Source organism: Porites lutea, chromosome 2, assembly GCF_958299795.1.
Source record: "Porites lutea chromosome 2, jaPorLute2.1, whole genome shotgun sequence".
Classification (NCBI taxonomy): Eukaryota; Metazoa; Cnidaria; class Anthozoa; order Scleractinia; family Poritidae; genus Porites; species Porites lutea.
Genome location: NC_133202.1, coordinates 29,221,191 through 29,249,070, shown reverse-complemented (window position 1 = coordinate 29,249,070; position 27,880 = coordinate 29,221,191). Strand labels below are relative to the sequence as shown.

Below are 27,880 nucleotides of genomic sequence, written 5' to 3'. Positions count from 1 at the left end.
CTGAACTGGTTGATCGTCAGGCGCAGGTAAGAACCACAGTCATCCATTCGATACCTTAAACACGCCACACGGATCACGCTCCCTCAGAGGCTGTAGGAGATTCGCCTTACTCTTTCACAAGTTTTTAAGGTTAGTTCTTGTTGCGCAGAGCTTTTATTACTTAAGCGGTTTTAGACCTTGAGATGGTGAAAACAATTTTCATGAATTTTCTGGACTAATGACAATGCGGTGAAAAATGATTTAGTAGCAGTCAGAAGTACTCATTTTAATTAAAAGTAGTCAGTACTATGGCAATTTATGGACATACTTCGCTTGCTTCGTTAAGGTTAGAATATTACCTTACCTTTGAATCCGTAAAAGAAATGTAGCAGCTTGTAGTTACCACAGGACATCCATCTCTCCCGTAAAACTGTACAAAGGCCACATTGCCGTTTATGAGAATCAACTGAAATAGAATAATTTCTTAGGTAACTTTCATTTGATAGGAAGGGTAAAGATTCATCAAGAATATGTAATGGTTTCATAAGTCTGAGTTCGGGAGTAAACTGGCGAGTCATTTCAAATCAATTTGAAATTATGAGCCCCAGCTTGCGTGGCAGGCGTTTAAAAGGGAAGTGGAAGGGGATTGCGGTCGCGCAGTCTCGGTCCCTCCCCCTCGCGCTCCTTTCGCGCTTCTCGCGAGACCTGAATCTCCCCTGCGAAACTTCCCTAGCGGCGAGGAGCAAGCAGAGGCGCGCTGTATTCGCAGGCTATAGTAACATTTGCTATTTGATTTTCTTTGGCTGTTTAACTAACCAATTGACAGCTCGTGATCAGACAGTTTAGGTGTTGAAATAGCAAAGTAAAACAATAAATTGGGTAGCTAAGAACCAATCAAATTAGGTATTTTGATTATTGAAACACAACTAACGCAAATCAGAGAGCTTTCGTCCTTATCCTCAACCAACTCCATGATCCATGTTCTCTTTGTATGATCTCTCTAGTGCGCTTTTTACGCGGCAGCAATAATGCGCGTGCAATGGAAAAAATAGCGGGATATGGGGATTTTCGTGAAAAAGAAGGGGGATGCGGGATCAGGACCCTTCCCACCAAATACCACCCCAAGCCCCGGACGTGAAAAAGCCCTCAGACTGGCTGACGTCGAGCGAGCCGAAGCAGAAAAATGTCAGTTTTGCGTCTATAGCGTTACGATTTCGCCTCCGCAAGAAGAGAGTTTCTTTGGTGATTATAAAAAAATCATTTATAGGCGTATCCGGTTAAGGTGGCAGGCATCGTCTGCACTCAGTGGAATTCATGAGTCTTAATAGCCGGGCAATTGTTTTTAAACAGTTTACAGTGCCACTGAGGAAAGGAATTCTTAGCAAAGCTTTCGCACGTATAGTTTTCCAACATTGTTTTTAAACTGAGACCCGGCAACCACAGAAAATCGTAACCTGCGAAAACATCCGTTTCTCCTCGCTCTTGGAGAAACGGATGTTTTCGCAGGCTAAGAAAATCGTTGCAGAGTTAATACATTGGGTGTTTTTTAGTGTCAACCTGCCCCCAATTGGGTTTCTGTAACCACGTATGTAGCTTACTCAATATTCGCGAGCTATATGTCAGGCGTTTCACAATCGACGTCCTGCCCAATTACAGACCCTAAAGGAGGAGTTTACCTTTTACAGCGAATTTGGAAGAAGGAGAAACAGTTAAGATCGTAAAGCAGCTTAAACATTTTTGTAGAATGACACACACAGAAGTCTGACACTGTGAATTGGTAAACTTAGACAACTTAGGTGAAAGTATGTCGGCTTATGTTATTCAAACTTTGAGTAGGATTAAAGCCAAACCTTTGTACAGTGACCACCTTGAAGACACGGAAAAGTAACCATTTCAAAGAGGTGGCGGAAAGTAGAAATGCAACTGTACTAAAAACAAAGTTGAATGTATAAAGACAGAGTACAAACTGAATTCTGGTACAGTCAAATTCCGTTCATAAATACGAACACTGTGGTGGCCATAGACCGTGTCCGTATTAATAATATTTATATTATTAATATTTATACGGGTTGAATTTAGAAGAAATGTAAGGGCTTTCCTTTCCCAGGGACAAACCAAACTGTCCATAACAATGAAGTGTCCTTATTACGCGGGTGTTCGTAGAGCGGGTTTGACTGTATTACTAGAATGAATGAATAAACAACTTTATTAACGTGTCCAAATCTCCTAGCTGGTCGCAAGTAGCCTACTAATCGGGGACACCACTAGTATAGTAGTAGTAAGTGAGAACTTTTTAAGTATATTCAGAGAGATTTATAGTCCTTGATTAGCTGCATCCGAGTATTAGGACTTAAGAATGATCATACTTTGCGCAAGGGTTTAACTCGAGATCCATTTCCTTGCCCGGCTTAAGAGATGGAAATTGGCAGCACGCATTTCTCATTCTAGCATTTGACAGGTCTTCTAAGCTTCCACTCTAGTTTGGTCGAGTCTTAGCTTGGTCAAAGTCGAATCAACACCCAAATATTTTCAACGTGGGAGATCTTATTAAAAATCTCCTAGCTGTTCGCAAGTAGCCTACTAATCGGGGACACCACTAGTATAGTAGTAGTAAGTGAGAATTTTTTAAGTATATTCGGAGAGATTTATAGTCCTTGATTAGCTGCATCCGAGTATTAGGACTTAAGAATGATCATACTTTGCGCAAGGGTTTAACTCAAGATCCATTTCCTTGCCCGGCTTAAGAGATGGAAATTGGCAGCACGCATTTCTCATTCTAGCATTTGAAAGGTCTTCTAAGCTTCCACTCTAGTTTGGCCGGGTCTTAGCTTGGTCAAAGTCGAATCAACGCCCAAATATCTTCAACGTGGGAGATCTTATTAAAAATCTCCTAGCTGGTCGCAAGTAGCCTACTAATCGGAGACACCACTAGTATAGTAGTAGTAAGTGAGAATTTTTTAAGTATATTCGGAGAGATTTATAGTCCTTGATTAGCTGCATCCGAGTATTAGGACTTAAGAATGATAATACTTTGTGCAAGGGTTTAACTCAAGATCCATTTCCTTGCTTTAAGAGATGGAAATTGGCAGCACGCATTTCTCATTCTAGCATTTGACAGGTCTTCTAAGCTTCCACTCTAGTTTGGCCGGGTCTTAGCTTGGTCAGGGTCGAATCAACACCCAAATATCTTCAACGTGGGAGATCGTATTAAACAAAGTTAAATCTGGCGCAAAGAACCTCTTTTTACACCATTAAGCCACTAGTGAACTGATACGATATATGGGAGTGTTAACCTAATGACCACGAGAAAAATGAACACTCACTGCGAGAACTGTAGCGCTTAGACAACTCACTGTTGCTGGGTGGTCGTTTATATGAATTTTGTTGACACCTATTTCATTTATATGCAACACTGGCAGTTTATATTTTACCCCCGCTTTTTTCTTTTTCATTTTCGGCTCCTTTGTTAATGCTAAAACGGTAACTGAAGGGAAAACAATTTTAAAGTGTTGGTTATCTAAATGGCTGGGTGTAAAACAATACAGTACAGTAACTACTACAGGTGATAGTGTGTGATGTCATCGTTCATCTTTCAATCACACAGGTGTGGTGCTCCTATGCTATATATATAGTATATTGAAGTCCAAAAACCTTAATAACACTTGTGATGAAAAGCTATTCTACTTGTGGCCAAGCTCATTAGTACAACTTTTATCTTGTTAGATTCGTGCTTTCACTTCCGCCCTCCATTTGGTGATTTAAACAAACCCGTCGAGTAATAGTGAAGTTTGATGTTGTAACAGTGTTCCGTTTTAACTAAAGGAAGATCTTCATTCTGCCTTCTGTATAAAGTCCAAAAGCAAATAACCCCTGTGTAGCCTCAGAAACGTGTAAATGGAGCAGGGCCAAATTTACGAGGAAGTTTTTTTAATCACGCTGACAAAAATTTCGATAAAAAGAAGCTGATGATGGATAGAGCCGTGGCGACAGGTGTTTTTGTTTTTTAAACCTAAACAGTTCCCAACTGATCAGTGTAATGGAGAATTCTATTTTTGTAGCTCTTAGATAAACACTTGAGTCTCTCAGTACGTTTGTATCTCAGTTCAAATTCTTTATCCGGACGTTTCTTTTTAGTATGTAATAACTCTTCCTATCAACTGTCTGAGTTCGGGATTTCCCGAATGTCTGAGGATTTTAAGAAAAGAAAGTTTGATTTTTCTAGACGATCGTTCAACGACGTTCTAATGAACTAATACCGTACTACGTTTATAGCAACTGTGATTCGATGCCCGGGGGAAACTTTAGGAATTTTTGGGTGAGAATGTGCCGCTGGGAACATGGAACGCTTAGCCCATACCAGAGCTAGTTTAGCTGAATTTTGCTACCCTATACTAGACTCCCCAAATCCCACCTATCCTAGAGTAGTTTTTAGGCTGAGTTGCGTAAATTTAAACATGCCGATTTGATTTTTTTATATTTTTGAATGGCAATTTCCGGTTTCCCTACTCTAGACTAGAAGCCGATTTATCATTTTCCTGGAAAATGAAACCCTATTCTAGACCCTATCCCAGAGTGAACTGCTTGAAAACCATACCCTTCACGGCGGCACATACCTATATAGCCCATGTATGGCAATACCACCCCCCCCCGCCCCCCCCCCCCCTCATCGGGGGATTTCCTATCGTCATTAACGTAAGCACAGGCGGCCCAAGCTCAGTATGAGAGATTTTTTTTATCTTTAAACTGCGTGTGGCCGGTGTTCGCAGTATGAGAGTTTAATCCTTATTTCGTGTGGTGTTCGTATTGCGTGATCGTTAAAACGGCCGTGAACATGACGTATTTGTACGGGAATTCAGGTAAAAGATTCAAGAAGATAAATACTTGCTAGAATTTTCAATGAAATACACGTTAGCTCATTTACTTTGCTTGTTTTTGCTTGCTGTGTGGTTATTTTCCGGATCCATTGAGATTTGGGTTATAGGTGCCGCTTAAATCAGGGGCACCCAACGAGAATATAGTGCAAAACCACTTAAGCATGGCATTGTTAAACGTATTTTAGCATTTAAACGGTAGATATAGGCATATTTTTATCCCCTAAAAATTTTTCATCTGTTCCGATTTCCTAGCTGAACTTCTAGTGATCCGAAAATTATAGGGATCAAAACTTACCTTTTCGAAAATTTCAGCCAGAAAAAAGGCTCCCGAAAATTCTAGGTGACCTTTTAAGGGTAAAAATCCGTTAAAAATGGGCAATTATACCATTTTTTAAACGTTCGAAAATCCTAGGAGAGGCAGGCAAGCAAGAAATTTTACAACAAATGTTCCGAAAATTCTAGATCTCAAATCGTCTTCCGAACAGATATTTTCCGAAAATTTTCTTTGGGTGCCCCTGTTAAATCGCAATGGATCCAGAAAATATAACCACACAGCTAGCAAAATCAAGAAAAGTAATCACGGTAAGGTGTTGAAAATTCTAGCGAGTATTCATCTTCTTGAATCTTCTTGAATTCCCATACAAATCCTTTATGTCCACGTCCATTTTAAGGATTACGCTATAAGAGACCACACGTATTAATGATTAAACTCTCATACTTAGCTTAGGCCGCCTGTCATTAGACCTTTGAACTTTTTATATCTGTCGTCAACATCCTCGGCCCTTCAGGTAAACAGGACGTCCTGAGAAGAAGACGAAAAAACACTGAGGAAGTTACCGGGGAAGTTAAGACAATTATTATTATTATTATTATTATTATTATTATTATTATTATTATTATTATTATTACAATTATTCATTCGCAGTTAAAACTTTTTAGAAAATAACCGTACAGCAATTTTGCCATAAGGTACCGAAAAGACTGCGAAAAATTATCCACAGATAACTATCATAAATACGAAGTATAGTTTTCGGTTATGAACGACCTTTTGTAAGCACCACCACCCTTGCAGTACCTGATTGTGCCTCATTCATTCTTCAGTATTGCGGAGTCACTTGATTTATCTTGGTGAACTAGAAACACTTCGGAAATTACTGAAGTAAATGTTAGCATAAGTTGCCCTAAAGAAAAAGAAAACGCTAATTTCACACCCTGCAAGCACTGCAAGCGGAAGTGTTTCTCTATGTCGCCGTCGCGAGGAGAAACCTCTGCTCGCATGGTACCACATGGACCACGTCCGTCACAAAATAGAGACCGACGACAGCGACCTCAACGAAAACGCCAAAAAAAGCAATTAGTTTAATAACCAAAACAACAACTTTGCTGGTGCATCACGCTTTATTGTACATTTCTTTGCCGTCACTGCACGCGTGACTACGACGTTAAAATTAAAAATTTGTTCATGCTTAGCGTGCGTATATCGAGTTATGGATGCACGCGGGAAGTTTGGAGAGCACGAAAGATGCGTAAGAGTTGCACGAGGCGATAGCCGAGTGCAACTCTAGCTTCTTGAGTGCTCTCCAAACTTCCCAAGTGCATCCATAACTCGATATACGCACAGCTAAAAGCATGAGCAAATTCTTTTATAACATAGCTCACAAAAATGCTTGCTTTTTGATTAACTGCAAAATTCTCGTAACGCGCGACACAATAACAAGGGTCCATTACGAACACGCCACAATCGTCTAGTTTGAATGGAAATATTCTTTCTGTAAAAGTGAGAAAGAAAATTTGCTTCTTTATTCGTTAACGATCAATGGAAACAAAGCAGAGACAAAGGTAAAAGAGTCTTAAAGTTCACCTAAAATTAAAACTAACATGTTCGTAAGAAGTCGTGGAGTATGGTTTGGATTTGCCGAAAAGATGTTTACGTTTTGCTCGGCGAAATCCAGAAAACATGTTTTTAGCGAAGACGACTGTCATCCTTCTTTAAACTTATATTCATTTACGAACATTGGCTGGTCATTACGGCTTCTTGAGAAGACCTGGCAGCAGTTGTTTTTGTGAGTAATAAATTTATGTCTTCTTGTGTAATTTGTGTTGTTATTGCGGTAGAAATTTTCCTGCTTCAGTCGGATTGTCCGGAGATAACAAAGTGCATAACAAATTTAAAAACAACAATAAAAACGGAAATTTTGCCTTTAAATGTTGTTGATGACCAGTTGGTGTCTGTTCTGTTCCCAGTGAATGTCTTTCGGCCAAAATTTGCTGCAGCTGGTCTTCGACAAATCTGCGAAACGCGCAACTTGCGATTTTTTTTAATTCGGCTTTATTTTGGCTGCTTGTTGGATCAGGACCTAAAAGGTCAATGCCGATAGAAAAATTGGGCAGTTCTTCGCTGGTTTCTTTCGTATTTTGAAGAGAAGGAAAAGTGCACTGCAGCTTAAAAGACGACAACTTTGCAGCCAGGTAAAAAAAAAATACTTTCGTCATCTTATTTACTCACGGGCGTGCGTAAATAAAGATTTTGTTCATAGCGGCACAATAGGACTTATATAGGGCAAGCACGCGCGCTATGTTATAATGCCTAATTTCACGTTTTACAGAGGAAGTACACAAGCGACAAAGAAATTTCCCCTTCCTTTCTGAACTTGGATATGAATTCGACCTTAGAATGGTTCACCTACATTTGACAAGGCTAAAGACTTGGAGTAATCTAGCCTCCCCCGCAGACATTCTTAGGGGTTCGTCACGCGTTCCTTCCCCACGAACGAACGCGTGACGAACCCCTAAGAATGTCTGCGGGGGAGGCTAGGAGTAATCGTGATGAAGATTGAAAGAACCCCGGAAAGAAGGCGAATTCACTTTTCAACGACGTTTTTGCTGCCGTCCTCGTCCTCGGACTTTAAGGTCCCTGATAAGTTCGATAGGCACGGAAGCTTTTTGTTTGAGTCTTTTAATTTTAATTTCCATAAACTGAGCTGGGGCTTAGCCTGTGAATACCGCCGTCTCTCCGACGCTTAGGACGTTTGCGATGAGCGAGGAGAGATAGCCTGCGTAGCAGGCGTCGAAAGAGGTAGGGCGAAAGGGGTAGGGGATAGGGGATTGCGCCTGCCACGCAGGCTAAGGAGAGATGGTTGTTTCGGCAGACTATTAGGGGCTCACTTTAATCACTCTGAAGACTAACAGGAAAGTGGTTCAATCTTTACCTTAATGAAGCCGAACACACGGCTAAAGGTTCGTGATGGTTGTGATAGTGACAGCAAGTGTGATCGTCGGCGAACACAAAGGTTTCAATGTTCAATGAAAACTCGGCACAAAGTAGTTCTTTTGGAGTCCAAAAAGTAGAACCTTCAATGCTTTTACTAGTGAAGCAAAGTTTATTACGTAATATATTTTTTTGACGTGGATGCATGTTGTTGTTTCAGTTTTCTTTTTTTCAAAAATATAGTTTCAAGGTACTCTTACTATGACCAATTTACGTATAATACTAGCATAAACAACTGAATTCAGTTGCAAGTCATCAAAATGAGTTTTGCTCTGTTGTTGTGCTCTGAAAACGCGATGGCTCTGCAACGGAGGTATTTTAACCCGGACAAAATTCCGGCAATAAAAACGATGTGCTGATACGCCATAAGGAAAGAGGAATTGAGATTTCATTTGAATGCTTAGATACAATAACGGATTTTTTCGTAGACTCAGCTCCGGCCAGGATTAGAGCAAAAACAAGTGACGCGCGTGACGTAAAGAAGCCTAAAAAAGTTGCCACGATTAGAAGAAGCCTTTGGTAAGATCAGGGCAAGATGCGCGGGGAAATGTTTTTAATCGGAAATTGCTTACGTGAATAACTAAACCCAATATTGTTAATATATGAAGAGTTTTTCAATGGTGAATGGACAACACAAATCAAAACAACGGAACAACTTCAACGTATGATAATACACCTTCGAAACAGAAATGCTAAATGGTAGAATCTGCATAAGCTGCTACGTGTGTTTAGATACTTTGGATGCTCTTACATACCGGAATCTCTGATCGGGTCGAAATCGGGGGTCATACACATAAGCGTAAAACGTAACGTGCAACTTATATTCTTCTCCGCAATCGCTTTTGTAGTTGTTTTTGTTTCCTTGGCATTTGCCCCGCACTGATTTTGTGACATCACTGGTTAAGACTGTACGCAATTTCTTGGGCGTGACTCGGCCGACAAATTTGGAGATGCTGTTTACTAAGCCCGCTTCCGTAGGTTGGTTCTTGACTTCATTCATAATTTACTCTACAAATAATTGCGAAAGACATCATTGAATACCCTTTCAAAAATAGCAAAACAATTCTTGATAACAAAGCAAATTAATCCCGCCTTCAGCGAGGGAGTTTCACGTCTCTCTGTTTCAAATCACGCCTCTTCCCCCCATTCTAACGGAAGAGTGTTACCTCAGCAAAATCACTTTTTCAATTCCGGTTTCCGTTAAATCTGTCAGATATCAGGAGCCCATGCAGGCTCCTGCAGATATATATACTTCAACCAAAATCAGTATTGTTTCAGTAGTACATCGCGTGGCATTCCGCCGTTTCTAAACTGTTGAGAGCTTTCAGGCTTGACCGACGGACAAAGTTAAACTATCCTGACCTATTTGTTTTCCTTGAGAAGGAGTTACTATTCAGAGTTTTATAACAACGTAAGTAGGTTACAGTTTTCTTTATTCGTCTTTCCCGCTTATTTACTAACTAGCCGGTGTGCGCTCGCTGTGGTTTTAGGCGTAGAAATGTGTTTTGAAGACTTTATTTTAACTGACCATGCTTAGACACTGCATGTTTAACTTCAGTAAAGGAGCTGTGTCACGAAATTCAACCAAATTAGGTAATTGCAACTGAAATGCCCGTTAAATTAAGAGAAACGTAAACATAACCGCTTAAAACATTAAAGGAAGGTTAAAATAACACAACAGATACAACAGATGCCACGGATGGGCAAAACTGAAGAAGATTGAAACGGATTGAAATTAGGGTTTTTGAAAACTGTTCAGCCTCACAGTTTTACAGAAGTTGATCTCTGCTCTTTGCAACTTCAAAAATAACGCTCAGGAGACATATTTGTTTGTTTCGAATCTCTGCTTATGTCATTTACAAGCAATTTCTCTGCTTACTTTAAGTTCCATAGCGACTGAGGGCGACCAACTGGCAAAATGAAACTGCTATCATACATAGCTTCGGAAACGATACACTCTCATTGCCCCAAATTCGTTGTTAAGATGACTCTTACACCCAGGAGTCTATATTTTTAATGCCAGGTATTTAATCGACAAGTTCTAAACAAGTGTGCAGTTTAGTAAACTTTCCGGAATATCACTGTTTCTTTTCAGGCTTTCGTTCAACAATTTTACTCCAACAAGTTTCATTTTCAGATGTCCTTATGCCTGCATGCTAATTGAGCGTAGGAAGGGCTTTTCTATTGTCATTTTATTTTTTATCGGTTGCAAATATCACTAGATTTCCTCGTACCTCATATCATCACTGAATGATATGCCTACAGCATAACAAGAATTCGGCTGAGGGGGTGTTTACACCAGAAAACTCGCACCGGCGCGAGTTTCGTACCAGGATGACTTTTTGAGGAAAGTACTGAGTTCTACAGAACGTAATCGCACGTGTGCTCCAAAACACGTACGCATCTACATCCATTTCCTGCCAGAAACTTACACCAAATCGTTTTTCTATCTATTAAAAAGCGAGGAAATGTAATGCACGCGTCGGAAGCCATTAACAAAGCATTAATCTTGAAACCGCAATCTGCGGTTATCGTCTTAGACCTTGAAATCTTTGCACGTGAAACCTTGTCTCAAAAAACCCCCGAGTTCACAGGCTAGTGTTTAAAGGTCAAAAGAACATTAACCACAATAATACAGTGTTCGGCGGCCAACCTGATGGTTGAGTGGTTGCACTTAGCACTCATTATCAGATATCTACAGATAGGACGGCTCCATTTTTCCGTAAGCCGTCGAATATAGCCAGATTCCATAGGTAGTGCTTTTTTTACGGACACTTGTATTACGAACAGAGGTAACAGGTTCCAAGCGCAAGAGATTTTCTAATGGAAATAGAGTTCACCATGTTTTCGTTGACTTAGATCTGATTCATTTTGAAGTTTGGGGAGCAAGGGTGACGCCGTAGTGAGAGCACTCGCCTCCCAACAATGTGGCACCGGTGCGAATCCTGGCGTCGACGCCATTAGCCTCCCACGCAGACGTTCTTAGGGGCTCGTCACGCGTTACCGCCCCACTAACAGACGTTAGTGGGGCAGGAACGCGTGACGAACCCGTAAGAACGTCCCCGGGGGAGTCTGTTGGTTCTCTCTCTTGCTCCCAGAGGGTTTTCTCAGGGTACTCCGGTTTCCCCCTCTCCTTAAAAACCAACAATTCCATAATTCCAATTCAATCTCGATCGCACGGACACGTTTTAATGAGTTCTTATTAAGAACTCTTAAGTGCTCCTTGGGTAAATAAATTACAAAATTTACATATTAATTTGGATAAGGACACACACTCTCAAATTGGAGTCAAAAGAACTTCTGTTAGTGTTGTCTTAGAATTATTGGAACTACATATCACATGTTTCAATTTTCGACTTGAAGACATTTTCTTGTTATCTTATCCGTACCGTTTACATCGAAAACTTCCTTTTGCTCCTATGAAAACGCGGAGATGCTGATGCTTGCACCAGCCAACACAACTACAACTGTTGACGAAATCATTCAAATTCTTGATGCGATTAGCACGAGTGACTGTGGGCGCACTGGCGCCGAAAAGGGAACTGGCATACCCGGTAAAATGTTTGAGCACAGTAGTTGTACATGTCGAGCCGAGCGTTAGTGATCTAGAAAAAAAAATCGTGCATGAGAAAGTGACTTAAAATTAATTTTGCAAAAGAGTCAACTTTCTCGATCAATGCATCATAACTCAGCGCTCTGATCGATTTTTTAGCGCCCTCGCTAGCATAACATTGATCAACACAGATAAATATTGTTTCGTACAAACTTGCGCATTCAAACTCAACTCAGTGGTTTCGTCCCTCACATGAAACCATGCACAGGAACTTAACTTTGTTGTAGCCCTTTTTGGCTGCGGTGCACCTTTAAATACTCTGTGATTGGCTTTTATATACATGGCTCGGTCATGACCATAAGAACACAGAGAATGTTATGACAGAGAGATGATAAGGCGATTGTGGGGCATGATTGTATTTGAGATCGTGCGCATTCTCTCATCTTGCCTATGAGAAACCTTTGTTTTAGCCGCAGTATTGCGTTCAAGTTTCTAGTGGTTGGTTTTAACATTTTAGTCGTAGGACTTAGAGCGCTATTATGCAAAGAGAAATGCGATTTTAGGCCGATTGAAGAGGGCGTGTGCTAAATAATACTTCCTTCGCACTAAGCGATGTACAGTAGAGAAATCTCTTGTGCTCGTCAGAAATTGCATTCATATCTTTTAATGTTAAACTACATTTTTGACTAACCTTTAACAAAAGCATCAGCTTCACCTCTTTTAAAATTTTTAGTCACTTTGCAAATTATGATTTTTATTTAATCTATATGCAAGGAAACACGTTTTCACATTTGATTACTATTCTATATCCTTATAGACAGACCCACAAGCGTGTCTTTACCTCATGTAATCTTTTCCGTCCAATTTTGAGAAATGTTAGCCGAAACTGCGGGCTAAATCTTAATCCATTTTTTTTACAAATGCTAAAAATAAGTGGATATTTTGGGATTAATTTTCTTGATCTGTAGCCATACATTTTGCACTGCAATTACTAGTTTAATCGTCCTTTAAGCCTCAATATTCAAATACAAACTCTCCAAACTGATCTCCGTAATTTTCGAAATAAATAAAAAAAATTAGTTGTGAGAATTTTTTTGAGTGGTCAAGGCATTTTCCCTTGGTGATCATTCTATTAATTCTCCCAGCCTTTTCTCTTAATTTTGTTTTGATATTACTGGGAAAAAGTTAATTTTGGATACTTTTGAGACTTAAGGTTAGTGGATTATTCTGTGAACTGTTGTTTAACTCCTTAAAAATGGAGTTGTCAGAAACGAAAAAGGGTACTCCGATGCGGTGGGTGATTCCCCTAAAAAAAAATTTTGTTTTCTACTAATTTAGTGGACGTGAGAGAAAGGAGCTTTCATCTATCATCGTTAACACTGAAAACCTCCTGTGAAGAAATAGGTATCTAATAAACAATTATTGGATGAGGTTTTCGTGATATCCGGAATAATGAAGGTCGAGGTAAGTGTCATCAGCCGAGCCGAAGGCCGAGGCTGATGGCACTTACCGAGACCTTGATCATTTAGGATATCACAAAAACCGAATCTAATAATTGTTTTATTATATATTGTTTTGAAGAAAATAACGACAAACACACTGTCACAAGGAATCTGAATTGTGGAAATCATGCATTGCGCGTGCAACCTACAAATTAGTTAGTTATCGATAACTAACTAATCTGTAGGTTGCGCTGAATTCCAAAATTAGTGTAGGTTCTTAACCAATGGGAAGAATGCCTAGACACGCAATGTGAGATTGAAGTTTTTGGCTTATCCGCGAGAGTTGGCCCATTACATTACCGCAGCCTGACTGAGTGTATTCTTTAAAATACAAATACTTACAATGATGATCTCATTCATTTGAATTTGAGAATGAAATCTCAAGTGTGGCAGTTGTGATAGTTGAAAGCTATTGCGCAGTACTTCAGCCGCAAAAGGTCGAAATGTGCCACTTTTTTACCCACTTTCAGACCTTTACATGACCCAGACTACTCCTTTGTTAACTATACCAATTCTCTAAATAAATGTCGAACCCTATAATGTTTTCAAGCCAAAACGCTTCGAAAGCTTTACCCACGTACATAAACGTAACACAAACAAGCCTATAAGTTTAAAGCGGACATCATTTACACAGATTTCCGTTTGCTCTTGGCCGCTCTGCACTCTACTTAAAAGTGAGACAGCCCCAAGACTACACCCTAGCCCGCAAAACGACATCCTGTTTTTATTTTGAGGTTCTAATTTTACTAGTTTAAACACTAAGCACACGTATCAACTCCTAGGTAAGGCCAGCACCTTGCGCATGCGCACAACCACACGCCTAAGGTACTATACTGGGCCTACCGCGGAGTTGGTACGTGCGCTTCAGTGCTTAAATTGGTACTGTTCTAATTTTTAAGTCTGCTATCCTCAATCACTAAGAAACCAAAAGTATTAAAATTTACGACGGATTTTCAGTGCCAGACAAGTTCAAAGTTCACCTTTTCCCTCCTCCAAAGAAAAAGATGACAAGACCGAAAGTAATCAGTTTAATGATATGAGAGATACCGAGGCTTGTCAGCTAATTGATAAGCTTTATCAAAACCTTCTAAAAGTGATCTTTAAAGATACAAAAGACCTCCCAAAGCATGTAAAATAGGCGTCGCTTTTCACAGTTTTTCTGTCGTTATTGACCACTTGCCTTTCAGCAATATAATTACCAGTTAAGCCAGAGCATAAATGACTTAGAGACAGTCCTGTATTTAATTTCAGGTTCAAATGTGCAAACTTTGTTTTGCTGATTAACAAACAGACAAAAGAATTTCCCAACTGTATCGATGCTAAAAAAGCTTAAGTCCTGCTTAACAACCAACAGCAAAGAATCGAAATAGTTTAAGAGGTTCCGACGCACTGTGTTTATCACCGACGCATTAAGCGAAGGAGCAGTGCAGTTTAAGCAGATACAAAGAGATCTCTTAGGGCAAAGTGGACATCAGTTGATACAGTTTTTCACTCATCGTCTACCAGTCATGCTCTGCTCCATAAAAGACTGTTCTGTATTTATTTCATCTTTTAATCAAGCTTTGTATTGAGCTGTCAGTTGTCAAATTGACAGATGTTTTTTCTAACTGGTTCAATAGAAAGTAAAACCTGCTGAATTATTAAAGTGCTCATGGTCATTAAAAAAATGAAGAAAAAAGGGCCTGAGGTAATAATTAGGTAGACTAATGGACAGGTTCGACTTATAGATATTTCCGGCAACAACAATTTGCCGTTTGTTCCCTTAGATTGTCTGGAAAAAATAGGACATGTTTACGGCACGTTAGTGAAAGTCATTTTCCAATAGTCCGTGATCAATTGCTGTTAATTTTGTTAACATTTGGGGAAAAACACATAAAAAAGGATTTCCCGTATTTAATTTCTGGTTTTAATCTAATAACTTGCTATTCAGCTCATTAAGAAATTGATACTGATAGATGTGTTTTCCAACTTGCTCTTTATACCTGCTCACCAATTATACACCCCACCCAAAATAAAAAAAAAGTACGAAAAAAGAAAAGAAAAAAGTAACTGTTCAATTTTCTGTTGTGATTAGTACTCGTTAAAGGGTTTTAAATGTACCGCGGACGAGGAGGAAACAAAGCTGAGGCCGTATTTCGTCTTATTTCTTTTTAGTATCCATCCTTGTTTACAACGTTTCCAACTGGTGCAAATGTAATCTCAACCAACCGCAGCTAATGGCCTCTGCCCTTGGCTAAGAGCCTAAACCAACTGACTGATACCAAATACATGTAGTATACTGCTAGCATTTGCTTCTCTTATATTTGCGCACGAATCATGCAATTTTGGCCGGCGGTACATGCATGAGGACCACGTGGCTTAGCTACTCGCACGTGCGACATCATAAGGTTCTTGACCTGTTTTTCTTTGAAAAATACTTTAGATTATAGATGGCGAGAGGATAATCCAATTTTGGAACTGATTTTAAACCCTTCATTTCAGTGGGGTAAGGTAGAAACCTTAATCACTTCGATATGAAAAGGCAGAGTCCGGAATCGCGTGATAAACGCCCGCCAAGAATGTTGAGAAGTTCCACGGCCACACCATTAGCAGAAACAATTCAATGATGATTTCTATAATTGCTCGGATAAACGTTCTCACTTCATTCATTACATGTCTGACGACAACAGGCAACATCGTACAGCAATACTTGACTCGCTGCTGTAATTGATTAACAAAGCCGGTAACCAAAAGCATAGCAATGACACGGGTGTTCTTCCAGACTGCAAAGAAAAAAGAATCAACAGGAAACAAACAAAATTACACGCTGAAGCGATACTTTGTCTTATATTGTTGTGATGACTTGTAATAAGATCATAGAATTTTCTGGGGATGAATTTACACCTGTTTGAATAAAGGTTCTTAATGAAGGCCACGAGCCTCGGTTGAGCGAATGAGCAATCTCTTGTTCCTATGCATGGCAGGCGTAGTGGCCATCAAAGCTAATTCGTTTGGAACTGAGGGCGATTCGCTGTTACTTTTCAAGTAGAATTTCTTGAACGCCATCGCTCTGGAAGGATCGGGGGTGGTTATAAGGTGATGTTACACGGGACGATTCTCAAAGACGAGTTTAGTGCAACACAGCGTTGCGATGTTGGAACAGAGTTGTAACAATTCGAAACAATGTTGCAACACTGTGTTGTGCTAAAAATCATCGTTGCGAATCGTCTCGTGTAACATCACCAACAGGCTTCTAGCAAGGTATAAGAGTTTTGAGAAGTACCTATGTAGCATAAGGCCGGTTAATAAACAACGATTTCTACTTTACAAGCTTGGCATTGTGAAGGCGTGTTACTGTCAAGGGTATGATTAGTCACTGGGAAAATAATTAATTTAGCAGCAACAAGCTTCTAATATAGAATAGAGCTACCAAAATGCGTCGTAAAATACGAAGAGGGTTCATCTAAAATATACAGTTTTACCTAGCCCATTACCTCCCTCTGAGCTTATTACTAGTTTTGAATGACTAAGCACAAATGACCGGAATCATTTAAGCATAACATTATTGCGTGCTTCTCGTTCTCAAGTGATAAGGAAACCGTGCGAAATATGCATTTTTCATTCCAGGAGATAACAGGCTTTGTAACGTTTTTACTTTTTCGTACATATCGGTCACCTGTTCTTGCTGTTACACACAGTAATTGCGTCAAACGTGGTGCCTGGAGTATGTCCTTTGGCTTCATGCCCGCTGACCCTAAACGTATTACACTTAAACAAGTGTTAACAGATGTATTCATTAATCATGTGTTTTGTATTTCACAGGTCAACAGCATCGCATATAAACAGCGTGTTGGTCGGAAAAATCCTCAGATCCGTCGCTGGCACATTGCGAGAGGAATCGTACAATGGAAGAGCTTTACCAAACAGTTAAAGAACAAGTCAAGCCGGTCGAAGCAGTGGTAGAAGGCGTTATTCCCGCCTGGCTCAATGGATCCTTGCTACGAAATGGCCCGGCGATGTATGAGGTCGGTCCCCAGGCGTACAAGCATTGGTTTGATGGCTTGGGGATGATACAGAATTTCAAAGTGGAAAACGGAAAAGTGACGTACTGCAGTAGATACCTTAGAAGCGAAGCGTTCATCCAAGCCGAGGCTCGAAGAGGCATCGCATACGCGGAGTTTGGAACGCCAGTGCCACCGGACCCGTGCAAGAACATTTTCGCACGGTTCTTTTCTTATTTCGTGCCTCCAGAACGTACAGATAACTGCTCCGTCAGCGTTGTCTCAATGAATGGCCAGACCTATGCCAGCAGCGACTCTCCGTTCCTTATCAGCTTCGATCCTAGCAGTCTGCAGGCGCTCTCGGAGTACAATATAAGGAACGACTTCCCTGGTAAGACTGACTGAGAAATACCTTCCAGTTATTTCATAACTTACTGAGCAATCCAGTTTATGATTAATGAACCCAAGAATTCGAAGAGTTCATGGTCCCCTGTCAGAGTTAGAAAGTAAAAGTATAACAATTGGAGGTCAAAAATAGTATTTAAAATATTTTTGTTCCTGTGATTTCTCTCTTTTAATTGTTTTTTTCAGAAGCCCTCCGCAGGGTCATTCAAAGATTAAAATTGAAAGTGCAACGTTGACAACTTATAACCTTTTTCATACCCCTAGCGGAGTTGAATATTTTTAGGAAAAACAAAGAAACCCTATCATAAGTTCAACCTCCTAATGAACAGTAACGACCTCACCATTTGTTTTTATATTTATAAAGATTTGACTTTCATTTTTCTAGCACCGCATTTCCCTGCCTCCATCTTTTCTCCTAACCCCTTTTTCAATTACTTCCTTTTTCTCGCTGCGTTTAGCTTTCACGTTCACCCGCTTACGGGTTTTCGGTTGCGTTTTAAAGCCGGTTTGCGGGCGACCTCATTCATAAAGGTAAATTAGTCAGCTTCAGAGAAAGAGCTTTCGGTGTTTTTTTAGATAGGACTGTGCCTTACGGTAACTAAATTCGGAACTGGTACTGACTTGTGCCATACCTTAGTAGAGTAGGATAACTTGGAATAAATGAATTCTATAAGGAAAAAAAATAATAGAACGGAATTCCTCTTGTCTGATATCCCGCCCTTAAATCTCTTGTAGATAGATATCTGTTTTAAAGAAACTGAAAATGGCAAGTGTTATCAAGGGAGTAAAGGTTTTTTTAACCTCTTGAGTACAATTTATCATTGTCATTTTTTAATTCCGGAAATTTGTTAAGTAGCATGATTTTATTCACGTCCTGGGTAACTTTTGTTCGATCTTCATTAATCAAGAAGGGTGGTGGCAAACAGATATGAGATGAAGCACCAGATTTGTATGATAAAAGAACCTTAAAGACCCTGCATGTATATGTATTAAGAAAAATCTGATTAAAACATAGGGCTTTTTCAAAATTAATAAGAAAGAAGCTTTCAATTAGTTTAAAAGATAAGATCAGATACATCACTTTTGAGTTCACACATCACAAACATCAACCTCGCGCTACTACAGTGAACAAAAGAACTGCAACAGCGATTTTCTAGAGAATTCACCTGTTTTGCTAAGTTGAAAAAGTTAAGTTCAAAGAGCTTGAAAAAAAAAGAGTTTTTTGCTTTTGCATTCGCAGATTTATCGATTCAATTCTCAGCTTAATCTCAACACACAATATTTCACCATATATCTAAGCTGACAGCCCTCAATTTTTCATGTCACTTAAAAGGCCTCTTCTCGCTTTACAGTTTAAGGCTATACTGAGAAGAGTAATTAGTAAAGTAGTTTCTGTCTGCACTCTCAAGGAAAATTTACGCTCGAGATGGGATAAACGCCTTAATATCTGACAGTTGGGATCCGATTGTAGATCGCTTAGGAATTTTGTTGGAGAACCAGTTTTGAAATTGGGTAGGGACATTACCTACTTTCATCAGAAATTGAAAGGGTGGAATTACATATCATTGTCTCTCCAATAAATGATCGCGCCGCTAGCCCCCTTTAACACTTTTTTATATTATTTCCCTGAAAGTAGTTGGATAGTTTTTTTGATGCGAAAGCCAATACTGCATGGCTCGTACCAAAGTAAATAAATATGTCTTACTGTGTAACTACTCAAATTGACATTTTCAGTGATACCTCTTTCGGTAAAGCTCTAGTCTTTCTTGATCTTGTAGTGAAAAGTTAAAATCCAGCCGTTTCATTTTCGATAGAACGCAGTTTTCTAACTGACTTGAAAAATTACACCTTAATGGATGGGGGTCAGTGATTGTGATTTAGAGATTGTTAGCTGGTTTCTATTTTTGTTCACGATCCCAAAAGCTGGAGAGCTTTATTTTTTTATTATGAGAAACCAAAGGCTGTCTGTCTGTCGGTCTATCTGTCTTTACAAAACAAATCGCTTTTCTACCTTTTGACATAAAGCCTAGAAAAAGACCCCACTGTTCGCGCTTTTCCAATCTCCGTCGCGAGTTTTCATCCTCGCTTTAAGTGTCAAATGTAAGTAAATTTAACTAAAGTTGAACTCTTGGGAGCCACACCTTTCGGTTGACCTTTGTTTAACAAAGAGAAAGTAAAATGGGGCGTTTTTTAGTTTAAATCCTCCGTTGGAGACCTCTGATAAGGATATTAAGCGTTGTGACCATGCAGTGAAGGCAAGCAAATGTACCAAAACGCGGAGGCTTCTCCTTATTTCCTGGGGATTTAATGTTTTTCTTATGAAAACTGTAGGTTTTTTGACGTTCTCGTTGTATTACAGTGAACGCCAACTTTTAGCTACACTTTCGCGAACGTGCATTAACATATTGGTCTTGACATTCAGCGATCATAAACGCAGCAAGTGCTGCGATCGAAGGTACCTCTCTGTAGATATATGCCACTACTATGCTCTTTTATTATAAACTGAATCATTGGATAATGTAATTCTAGGGCTCTTATTGGCTTAGCCATCATTGTATATGAGCCATTATACCATGCTCTCCAAATATGGTAACTGTTCGCGTCAGCTCAAAATTAAAAACAAGCTGAAAATCGGTTGTTTTTACAAATAAAGTCGGGGAGAATTCTCGATATTTTGTGGGCGTTTTTAACAAAACAATTATTCTTCTCGCGCTTGTTGGATATGAGATGATTATAGCCAACTCGGCGCATCTACCAACTCATATCCAACGCGCACTCGTGGAATAATTGTTAAATAACTTCAGCGGAGAAACAAAACAACATCAAACAAACACAGGCTAGACCCACAGCACATTTTTTGCGTGAAGATTTTGTACAGAAGCAGCTTTAATTTTGCGTTTACATTTAAACACTTCTCATCTTAGGTGCGTATCGTCTGGTTTTAAAGGTCGAAGGCGAGGCCTTACAAACCTCTTAAAGCTTATTTATTCACTGAAAGAATATACTTCTGCCTTCCGGTCTTCCACCCAGAGGGAAAATCCATTTTCTCTTAGCCACAGTTTTAATCACGATAAAAAAGGTCCAAGGTTGTTGGCACAATTTTTCAGCTAGATTACTTACCATCATCCAAGGTTCTTGTACTTGAGGAAGAAACGCTCAGATTTGTAGTGATCAATACAGTTAGAGATAATGGCATGATTTTAGCAAGATGGGGTACTTATTCAGCAGTTTTTTCCGTCATGCCAAAGGTTACAATCGTTTGACAGGTTGCGGCTAACCAAGCGTGCTTGCATGTATTCTTCTTATTCTTCTAAAATGGTCAATTTACTGTCTTGAATAACCTGTTAATGATTTCAAAATGAAGCGAATGAAGCAGGTGGGAATATAAGGACCTGCGTGCCGTTTCGCTTTCGACAGTCTCTCTTAGTGCTCTTCTCTAACCTTATGGGTCCACAAAAAACCTCAACGACAATAGCAACAAATTAAAAATCCAGTAATTATTTCTCTTTGCGAACTGAAATTCGATAATTCCGTTCCGAATGGTCAAGGGGAAAGTCTTTGCTTGTTTCTCCGGCTGACAGAAACATGGTAAAACAATTAAGACAAAGAAATTCAGTAATTGTTGTTTGTGGGTTATCTTTCACAGGAAAGTATTGAGTTTTTTCTTTAAACAATAGACTAAACAGTTGCCATTAATAATTTAGGGAAATATTTTAAGTGATTTTTGTTTGTCAAAGGAAACGATTGAATTTGATAACAAAACAGTAGGGATTGAACAGTGGGAACCGATTATTGTCTTTGTTTTTGTTTGTTTCATAAACATGATCATCCGGAAGAACTTAGCAAGAAAAATGATATAGAATCATTCGTTGTGACCTGCGTGATCACGAATTCAGTCTTCCGTGTACAGAGGTTATGACTGAAGACGCCTGAAATCCTGAATAGTCTGACTAAACCTCCGGTGATGAGCAAATGAACAAGGGACGGAAATTCAGTGAACCACAATTACTCACAAATTTGAGTCGCGAAAATCTTGAAAATGAAAGCCACAAATGTGTCTAAAGTTTAGGAAGACTTTTCCTCTACCCTCCGGCTACCCCCGGTTCCTGTTTTAATGAGTTTTACATAAAATACGACATACATTCCTCTTACTGATCAAACTATCATAGAGAGATTTCCTGTTCAGGTATGTTGGTCAATGAATTCATCATAAATGAAAGACTAATGAAAACTGGACATACTTATTGGGAATTGTAGCGGAGATGAACAATTTTGACCTTTAAGGGAATATTAAACTATTCAATGGAATGAATATAATGAGAGGAAGCCCGCGTACTGATAAATTCATTAAAAGAACATCATTTTGAACTTAGTGCTAATTGGTTAAATGTTATCGGCTCGTTTGTGATATAAGAAAGATCTTCTTTCCGGTTAACCCGCCGGCTACAGGAGGGCATGATCGTAGGCTTCTTTCGATTCCGGTCGAACAGATTACATTCTACCCTCTCACGTGCGGCATATTCACAAGCAATAACTATACTTCTGCCACTTTTACACATAAATTGTATGTCTCTCTCATCCGCAGCTCTAAACGTATATTAACGGCAACTTTGACATTGTTTAACAATATTTGCGTTTTGGCTTTGATCCTAAAGAAATAAAACACAGACTTTGTAAAAGGCTGATAACAGATTTTTATGTAAGGCAGGCGAACATGATGTCATTAAATAAATAATAAATTAAACAAACTAAAAGATAACATTTTTTAGTTCAAAAAGCGCGCATGCAAGAAAATTGTAAGAAATTAGCTATTCTTCCCGGCACCATAGTGTAGATGGGGGAAAAAACATAACGGATCCGATAAAATCAGCCTGATTAGAGCGGCGACCTTATTTGATCGTTTAACAGGAAAAAGGGCTTTTATTGTACGATATTTTTAAAAATATTTTATGATAGTCATGTTCTTCCGAACGTCTACTCAAAAGTGTGAAGTGGCGTTGAAATTCCTTTTTTTTTCCTCCCTTCAAGAGACTTAAGAGTAGATTACGATGTTAATAACTGATTAGCGGAGTGTTAAAAAATTTCACAAAGACAATACAGGTGTGAAATGATCTTCAGGAAACATTTTTTTTTAAGGTGGATGTTTGCCAAGTTATATAATCCTGTGTTTTAATAAAATTTTTTAGCCCACGAGACACTTGCCAAAACAAACCAAACATCTTAAGTGATAAAATTAATCCTACCCAGAGATTAGACTTAAAGTTTGTTGTTTTTATTCACTGATAACACATTTTGTTCATTTTCCCTTCCTTTTTCCTTCCCTCTTTTAGAATTCTAAAGCTACATCGATTTCAAAAAAAACAACAAACTCATTAAAAGAACTTTATACAAGGTTAAATGTCTCGGCGGGCTCGGTGGCTTTGTCCGAGTTGAGTACGAAAACGTGCTATAAAGTCTGTAAGACTGCGAGTTTCTTAAAAAATTTACACATTTAATTACGAGTTATTCTTATTTAAAATATTAATTAAAGAAATGAAAAGTTTTTTTTAAAGCGTTTTGCACAGTCGTAATACGCACTTTATATAAATCTTAGAAACGGGCCGCGCTACATTTTACGTTAGTGGACAGACTCGCTTGCTCCTTTTCAGAAAACGAAATAAAGGAATCCATTGCTTTTGCATGTTACGTATTATGGAAGATGACACAAGTGCGTCATAGTAATGTACATTGAAACCCCTATTAAGGGACTCCCAATTAAGCGGACACCCTCTATCAAGCGGACACTAAGCCGGGTCCCGAAACTAACGTCTTATATTTTCCTTTATAACGAACCCCTATTCAGCGGACACCTTTATTAAGAGGACTCGGACACTAAAATAAATTGTATTTGGCTAATTGCTATTGTTAAAAACCTCTATCAAGCGGACACCGGACTGAATCAACAATAGTAGTATTGGATTACGTCCTTGAAATACGCACTGTAGTAGATTAATAAAAAAAAAAAAAAAAGCTGTTAAAAGTTCACCTAAAAGTCTTGCACTAAATAAGTACAGCACAGCTTCGTGGACAACATGGAACTTTATCACAGTTCAGAGTAATCGTTGAATGTTAATCGTTAACAAACATTGCGCAATTTTTGCAGGATACTTGGGAAGGTCCCGAAGGTGTCCGTCCGTTTAATAGAGGTTTAAATGTACCTCTTACTTATCATTGTTACCATGAACTCACGCAATATATAGACAGAAATTAAACGGAAATGACTGATGTCAGAAAAGAAGGGGCCGATAAGTGTACTTATGAAAACTCCATGATGATTGAACTTGGCACTTCAGATCAGACAAGTCTGTCGTTGTCTCTCACAATTTGAAGATTTTACGTGATAATTTTTAATTACACTGACAAAAGGAAAAAATGAATCGCCATGCTCCAATATTGTCTCAGATTCTGGAAAACATGTCCATGAAAAAGGTTTGAAGAGAAAAGTTTACCGCTCATACAATACACACCTCTTAGTGCAGGTTAACTCAATTGAAAAGAGCGAAAAATGGAACTAAATTATGCTAGTCTGGGTGAATTTCAGTGCCTAGGAAATAAACAGGGTTTGTACTCTTTTGATCCCTTCAAATTCCATGACTCCATGACTTTTCCCATGACCTTAGTTTTAGCTGCCACTTTGGAAATTTTCAAAACTATTCTTATTTTGGTGATAGTTTTTTTTCCTACAGATGTAATTCAGTTCAGAGGACACAACCTCTGGTGTCCACCAAAACGCACTTCATACGCGCTTTTTTATTACGTGTCTCTACCTTATTTTGTCCTAGCTTTGATATCTGCAGTAACTAATCTACCAAACATTACATCAAATTTTCCATGACTTTCCATGACCAACAATTGAATTCCATGACTTCCCAGGCCTGGAAAATGAAATTCTTAAATTTCATGACTTTCCAGGTTTTCCATGACCTGTACGAACCCTGAATAAAAGTGATTTTTTTTAACGTTCTTTTTCACAATTTTTTTTCTAGTTTATTTGAAGCTTATCCTTTATTCTTAGTGTTCCTATTGTTAATCTTCCAGGCCCCGTGCGCATGTTCTCGATGACGCCGCACCCACACGAGGACGAAGAAGGTAACGTTTACAATGTGGCTGTGTCCCTCAAAAAAGGAACTCGATACAACATCACACGGGTACCACCTAGACCTCCCACGCCCAGAGACCAAGGAGAGCCTGCTCATCCGCTCCAAGACGTAAACATTGTGTCGACATTCGTCCCGAAAAACCGCCTCTGCTACTACCACAGTTTCGCCATGACGCCTAACTACTTTGTGTTCATCGAGAATCCGTTCATTGTAAATGTCTGGGCGCTGCTGACTATGAAAATAAAGGGAAGGTCGTTTCACGAGTGTATGCAGTGGGACAACAAACAACCTTCTCGGTTTTATGTGATCGAGCGCAAGACGGGTAAAGTGATCGCGCTTTATAAGACGGAGAACTTCTTCTCCTTCCATCACGTAAACGCTTACGAGACAGACACTGACATCATCATGGACGTGTGCTGTTACCCAGACGCGCGCATAGTGAACCAGTATTATCTGCACCACCTCCGCACCAAACCTGAACACGAGATCAGCAAGGGGTTTCCAGACGCCGCTCTACGCCGCTACCGGCTCCCCATCCCCACCGGCTCCACAGTGAAGAAAACCTGGCAGACGCTTCCCAAGTATTCGGATGGTCGCGACCACAAGACTTTGTATTATGGCGTGGAGCTTCCACAGATCAACTACCGGTTTGCTAATGGCAAACCCTACCGGTACATGTACGGGGTGGGACCACGCAAGCAGGGTGACTTCCTGAATCAGCTGATTAAAGTGGATGTCCTTGGCAAGGAAGCGAAGAAATGGCATGAGCCGAACTGTTACCCGTCTGAACCTGTCTTTGTTGCCGCTCCTGGAGCTGAAGCTGAAGATAAAGGCGTGATCATTTCCTCTGTAGTGGGAGTTCGTGGTAGAAAGTCGTTCCTTCTAGTTCTCGATGCTTCCACGTTTCGTGAGGTGGCGCGTGCAACGGTGATGTGTCCCATGGCGCACTCGCTGCATGGTATGTTCAGACCAAGATCACCAGCTTTTCTTGGACAGTTGCGAAAAGCCTGGCCTGAGGCAAAATAGTCGCAAAATATTCAAATCCGTTCTGTTTTGGAGTGTTGTCAGTGCATACGCCATCACATGCAAGTCTTTCTTTCGAGAACGAGAGTCAAACTGTATACGAACTGACTGACAAATTAAAGATGTACAAAGGCAATTTAGTATGAATTGATCAAGGTATTGGTTCTCAAAATTAGAATATTCTTCATTAAATCATTGGATTTTGTGTTTAAATTGCATGCTAAACGTTCGTATAACTTTTCGTTAAATTATACGGTCACTCTCTCCTTCATTCCGCCATAAAGGAGATCATTTTCTTGTTACCCAAACATCTTGTTTATATAACATTAGTCGACATGAGCGTTTATTTCTTCTCCCGGCTCCCGCGACAGTCGCCGATTTGCTTAATCTAAGGCACACCCTCTCATACATGCGGAGACATATCCGAGAAAACTCCTATTATGGCCTTTTACTATTTATGTGCAGTCGCCATGATGGCGTACTTAGTTTATCTTGTAGCCTCTAGTCAAGAATAGGCACTAACTGCCACGTTGGTAGCAGGATGGTCGTGTGTGTGTGTTTTTTTTTAACAGATATATTTTTGTATAAGATAAAAACCTCATCAACGAGTGACAAAAACAGACAAACAAACACTGACAAGGAATAAAACAGTTTTCTCTGCAGAGCCAAACTTACACTTCAGCTTTCTTCTCGAAAAAGAAGAGTTAGCTGTGTTCAAATTACAAACGAGTGTTTTTTCACGAAAGAGATGGGGAACGAAGATTTCGATGAAGTAATAAAAATTCTTGGCATGATGGCTAGAAGTGTTCAAAAGAAGAGATTCTATATCGTTAACGCATTTATTTTCCGAATGTTATATTTACTTACTCCTAGCCTGTCAACAGCCGCCCCTTCCTCCCTACAGAAAAAAATAGCCTCTCACCCTTTTTATCAGGGGAAGGGGTTGTACACAGGCTAGTTATTTCCTAGATCGAAAAATATTTATCTTGGTGTTTCATGAGCATGCAATTTTCGTAACTTGGGAAACGGACGTCAATATCCTTGTAGGATTTTCTTGAGATGAACGCCTCGGATTGCTAAGGCACAAAGAAATTCATCTCACTGGGAATGAATATTCCACGACTTCAAGGTGCATGAGTTGGGCTACTAAAGCACTTTGTAGGAAAACCAAACTGGTTTAAGGTGAAGGCAGTCCTCGTAAATTGCTGCATCAGCCAGTAAGCGGAATTACACACGCGCGTTTCCACTTGTCTCTATAAAATAAACACTAAATATTTTTCTCCAAACGCGAAGATGCAGGGCAAAAAAGGATTACAGGCAGATAGCGTTTATTTAAATTAAGTTTTCGCGTGTTAAGTTAATAAATTATATATCGATACATAGAGTGGGTTTTATCAGAGAGTGAGTATTTTCTTAAAAATCTGAAATCATTGCGAAGTGAAGTTTTTGTGAATGTAAAATACTTTTATAACAGATCAAGATTGTTTACTATAATTACAGTTGTCATCTATAGTTACATAATGTGTAACAAATTAATCGTGAGGTTTTCAGTTCCACATTAAAAAGTTATTGTTAAAGATTTGGTATATGTTGTCAATGTATCATTTTGAGTGATTTCCCCGTGGGTACTCCCTTATATAAGCCCTATACGTATGTACCGCCCCAAATGGGTAGGGTTTTCCAGTGGTTTTTGTGCCATTTCGGTGTGAAAACGGGTACGGAGTTTAGAGGCCAACAGCATGACAGCCGATGTGGAAAATGGTATTTTTTGGTCTGAAACAGGGTCAGGATTTGGAGAACCGGACCGTAAGCCCCATAAAGAATTCCCAAGAGAGCCCCACACCGGGAATAAATTTGTGTCCCGCAACCGTCTTTTAACTTTCAGCTTTTCTGATATATCGATTAGTGTATTTGACAATGAATACATCCTCCTTTTGGCATCATAGGAAGACAGGGGAAAACGGCTATCCTTTGCGACAGAGTACTACCGTAGCGAGAGAGACATCTTCGGAACGAGCTAGGGCGTTGATTAAATCATAGTTATTAGAGGAGACTGGTTATGAAAAGCGGCAAACATCAATGATAAAAACAACAGTGCTGCAGTTTATGTTGGAAGCACCCTGAAAGTGCACAATCCGTTGTTTTCTGTTGGCAAAT

At 39.5% G+C, this 27,880-nt stretch overlaps 1 protein-coding gene across 2 annotated transcripts; it reads left to right on the top strand.

Annotated features, from left to right (window-relative positions):
• LOC140928229 (beta,beta-carotene 15,15'-dioxygenase-like) lies at window positions 1-27,303 on the top strand. 2 transcript variants are annotated; one of them, XM_073377952.1, is made up of 3 exons: window positions 1-129; window positions 16,978-17,547; window positions 24,639-27,303. In XM_073377952.1, the coding sequence occupies exons 2-3, from the start codon at window positions 17,061-17,063 to the stop codon at window positions 25,724-25,726; spliced, it is 1,575 nt and encodes a 524-aa protein (XP_073234053.1). In that variant the 5' UTR covers window positions 1-129; window positions 16,978-17,060; the 3' UTR covers window positions 25,727-27,303. The 2 variants fall into 2 exon arrangements, with proteins under 2 accessions (XP_073234053.1, XP_073234052.1); XM_073377951.1 differs by lacking the exon at window positions 1-129 and adding an exon at window positions 9,377-9,532.
• The last annotated feature ends 577 nt before the right edge of the window (window positions 27,304-27,880 follow it).

Bases quoted from the DNA above. Each gene is read 5' to 3' on its own strand.
- LOC140928229 (XM_073377952.1), top strand. From the start codon at position 17,061: ATGGAAGAGCTTTACCAAACAGTTAAAGAACAAGTCAAGCCGGTCGAA. The intron at 17,548-24,638 runs GTAAGACTGACT...TTAATCTTCCAG, and splicing joins TATAAGGAACGACTTCCCTG to GCCCCGTGCGCATGTTCTCG.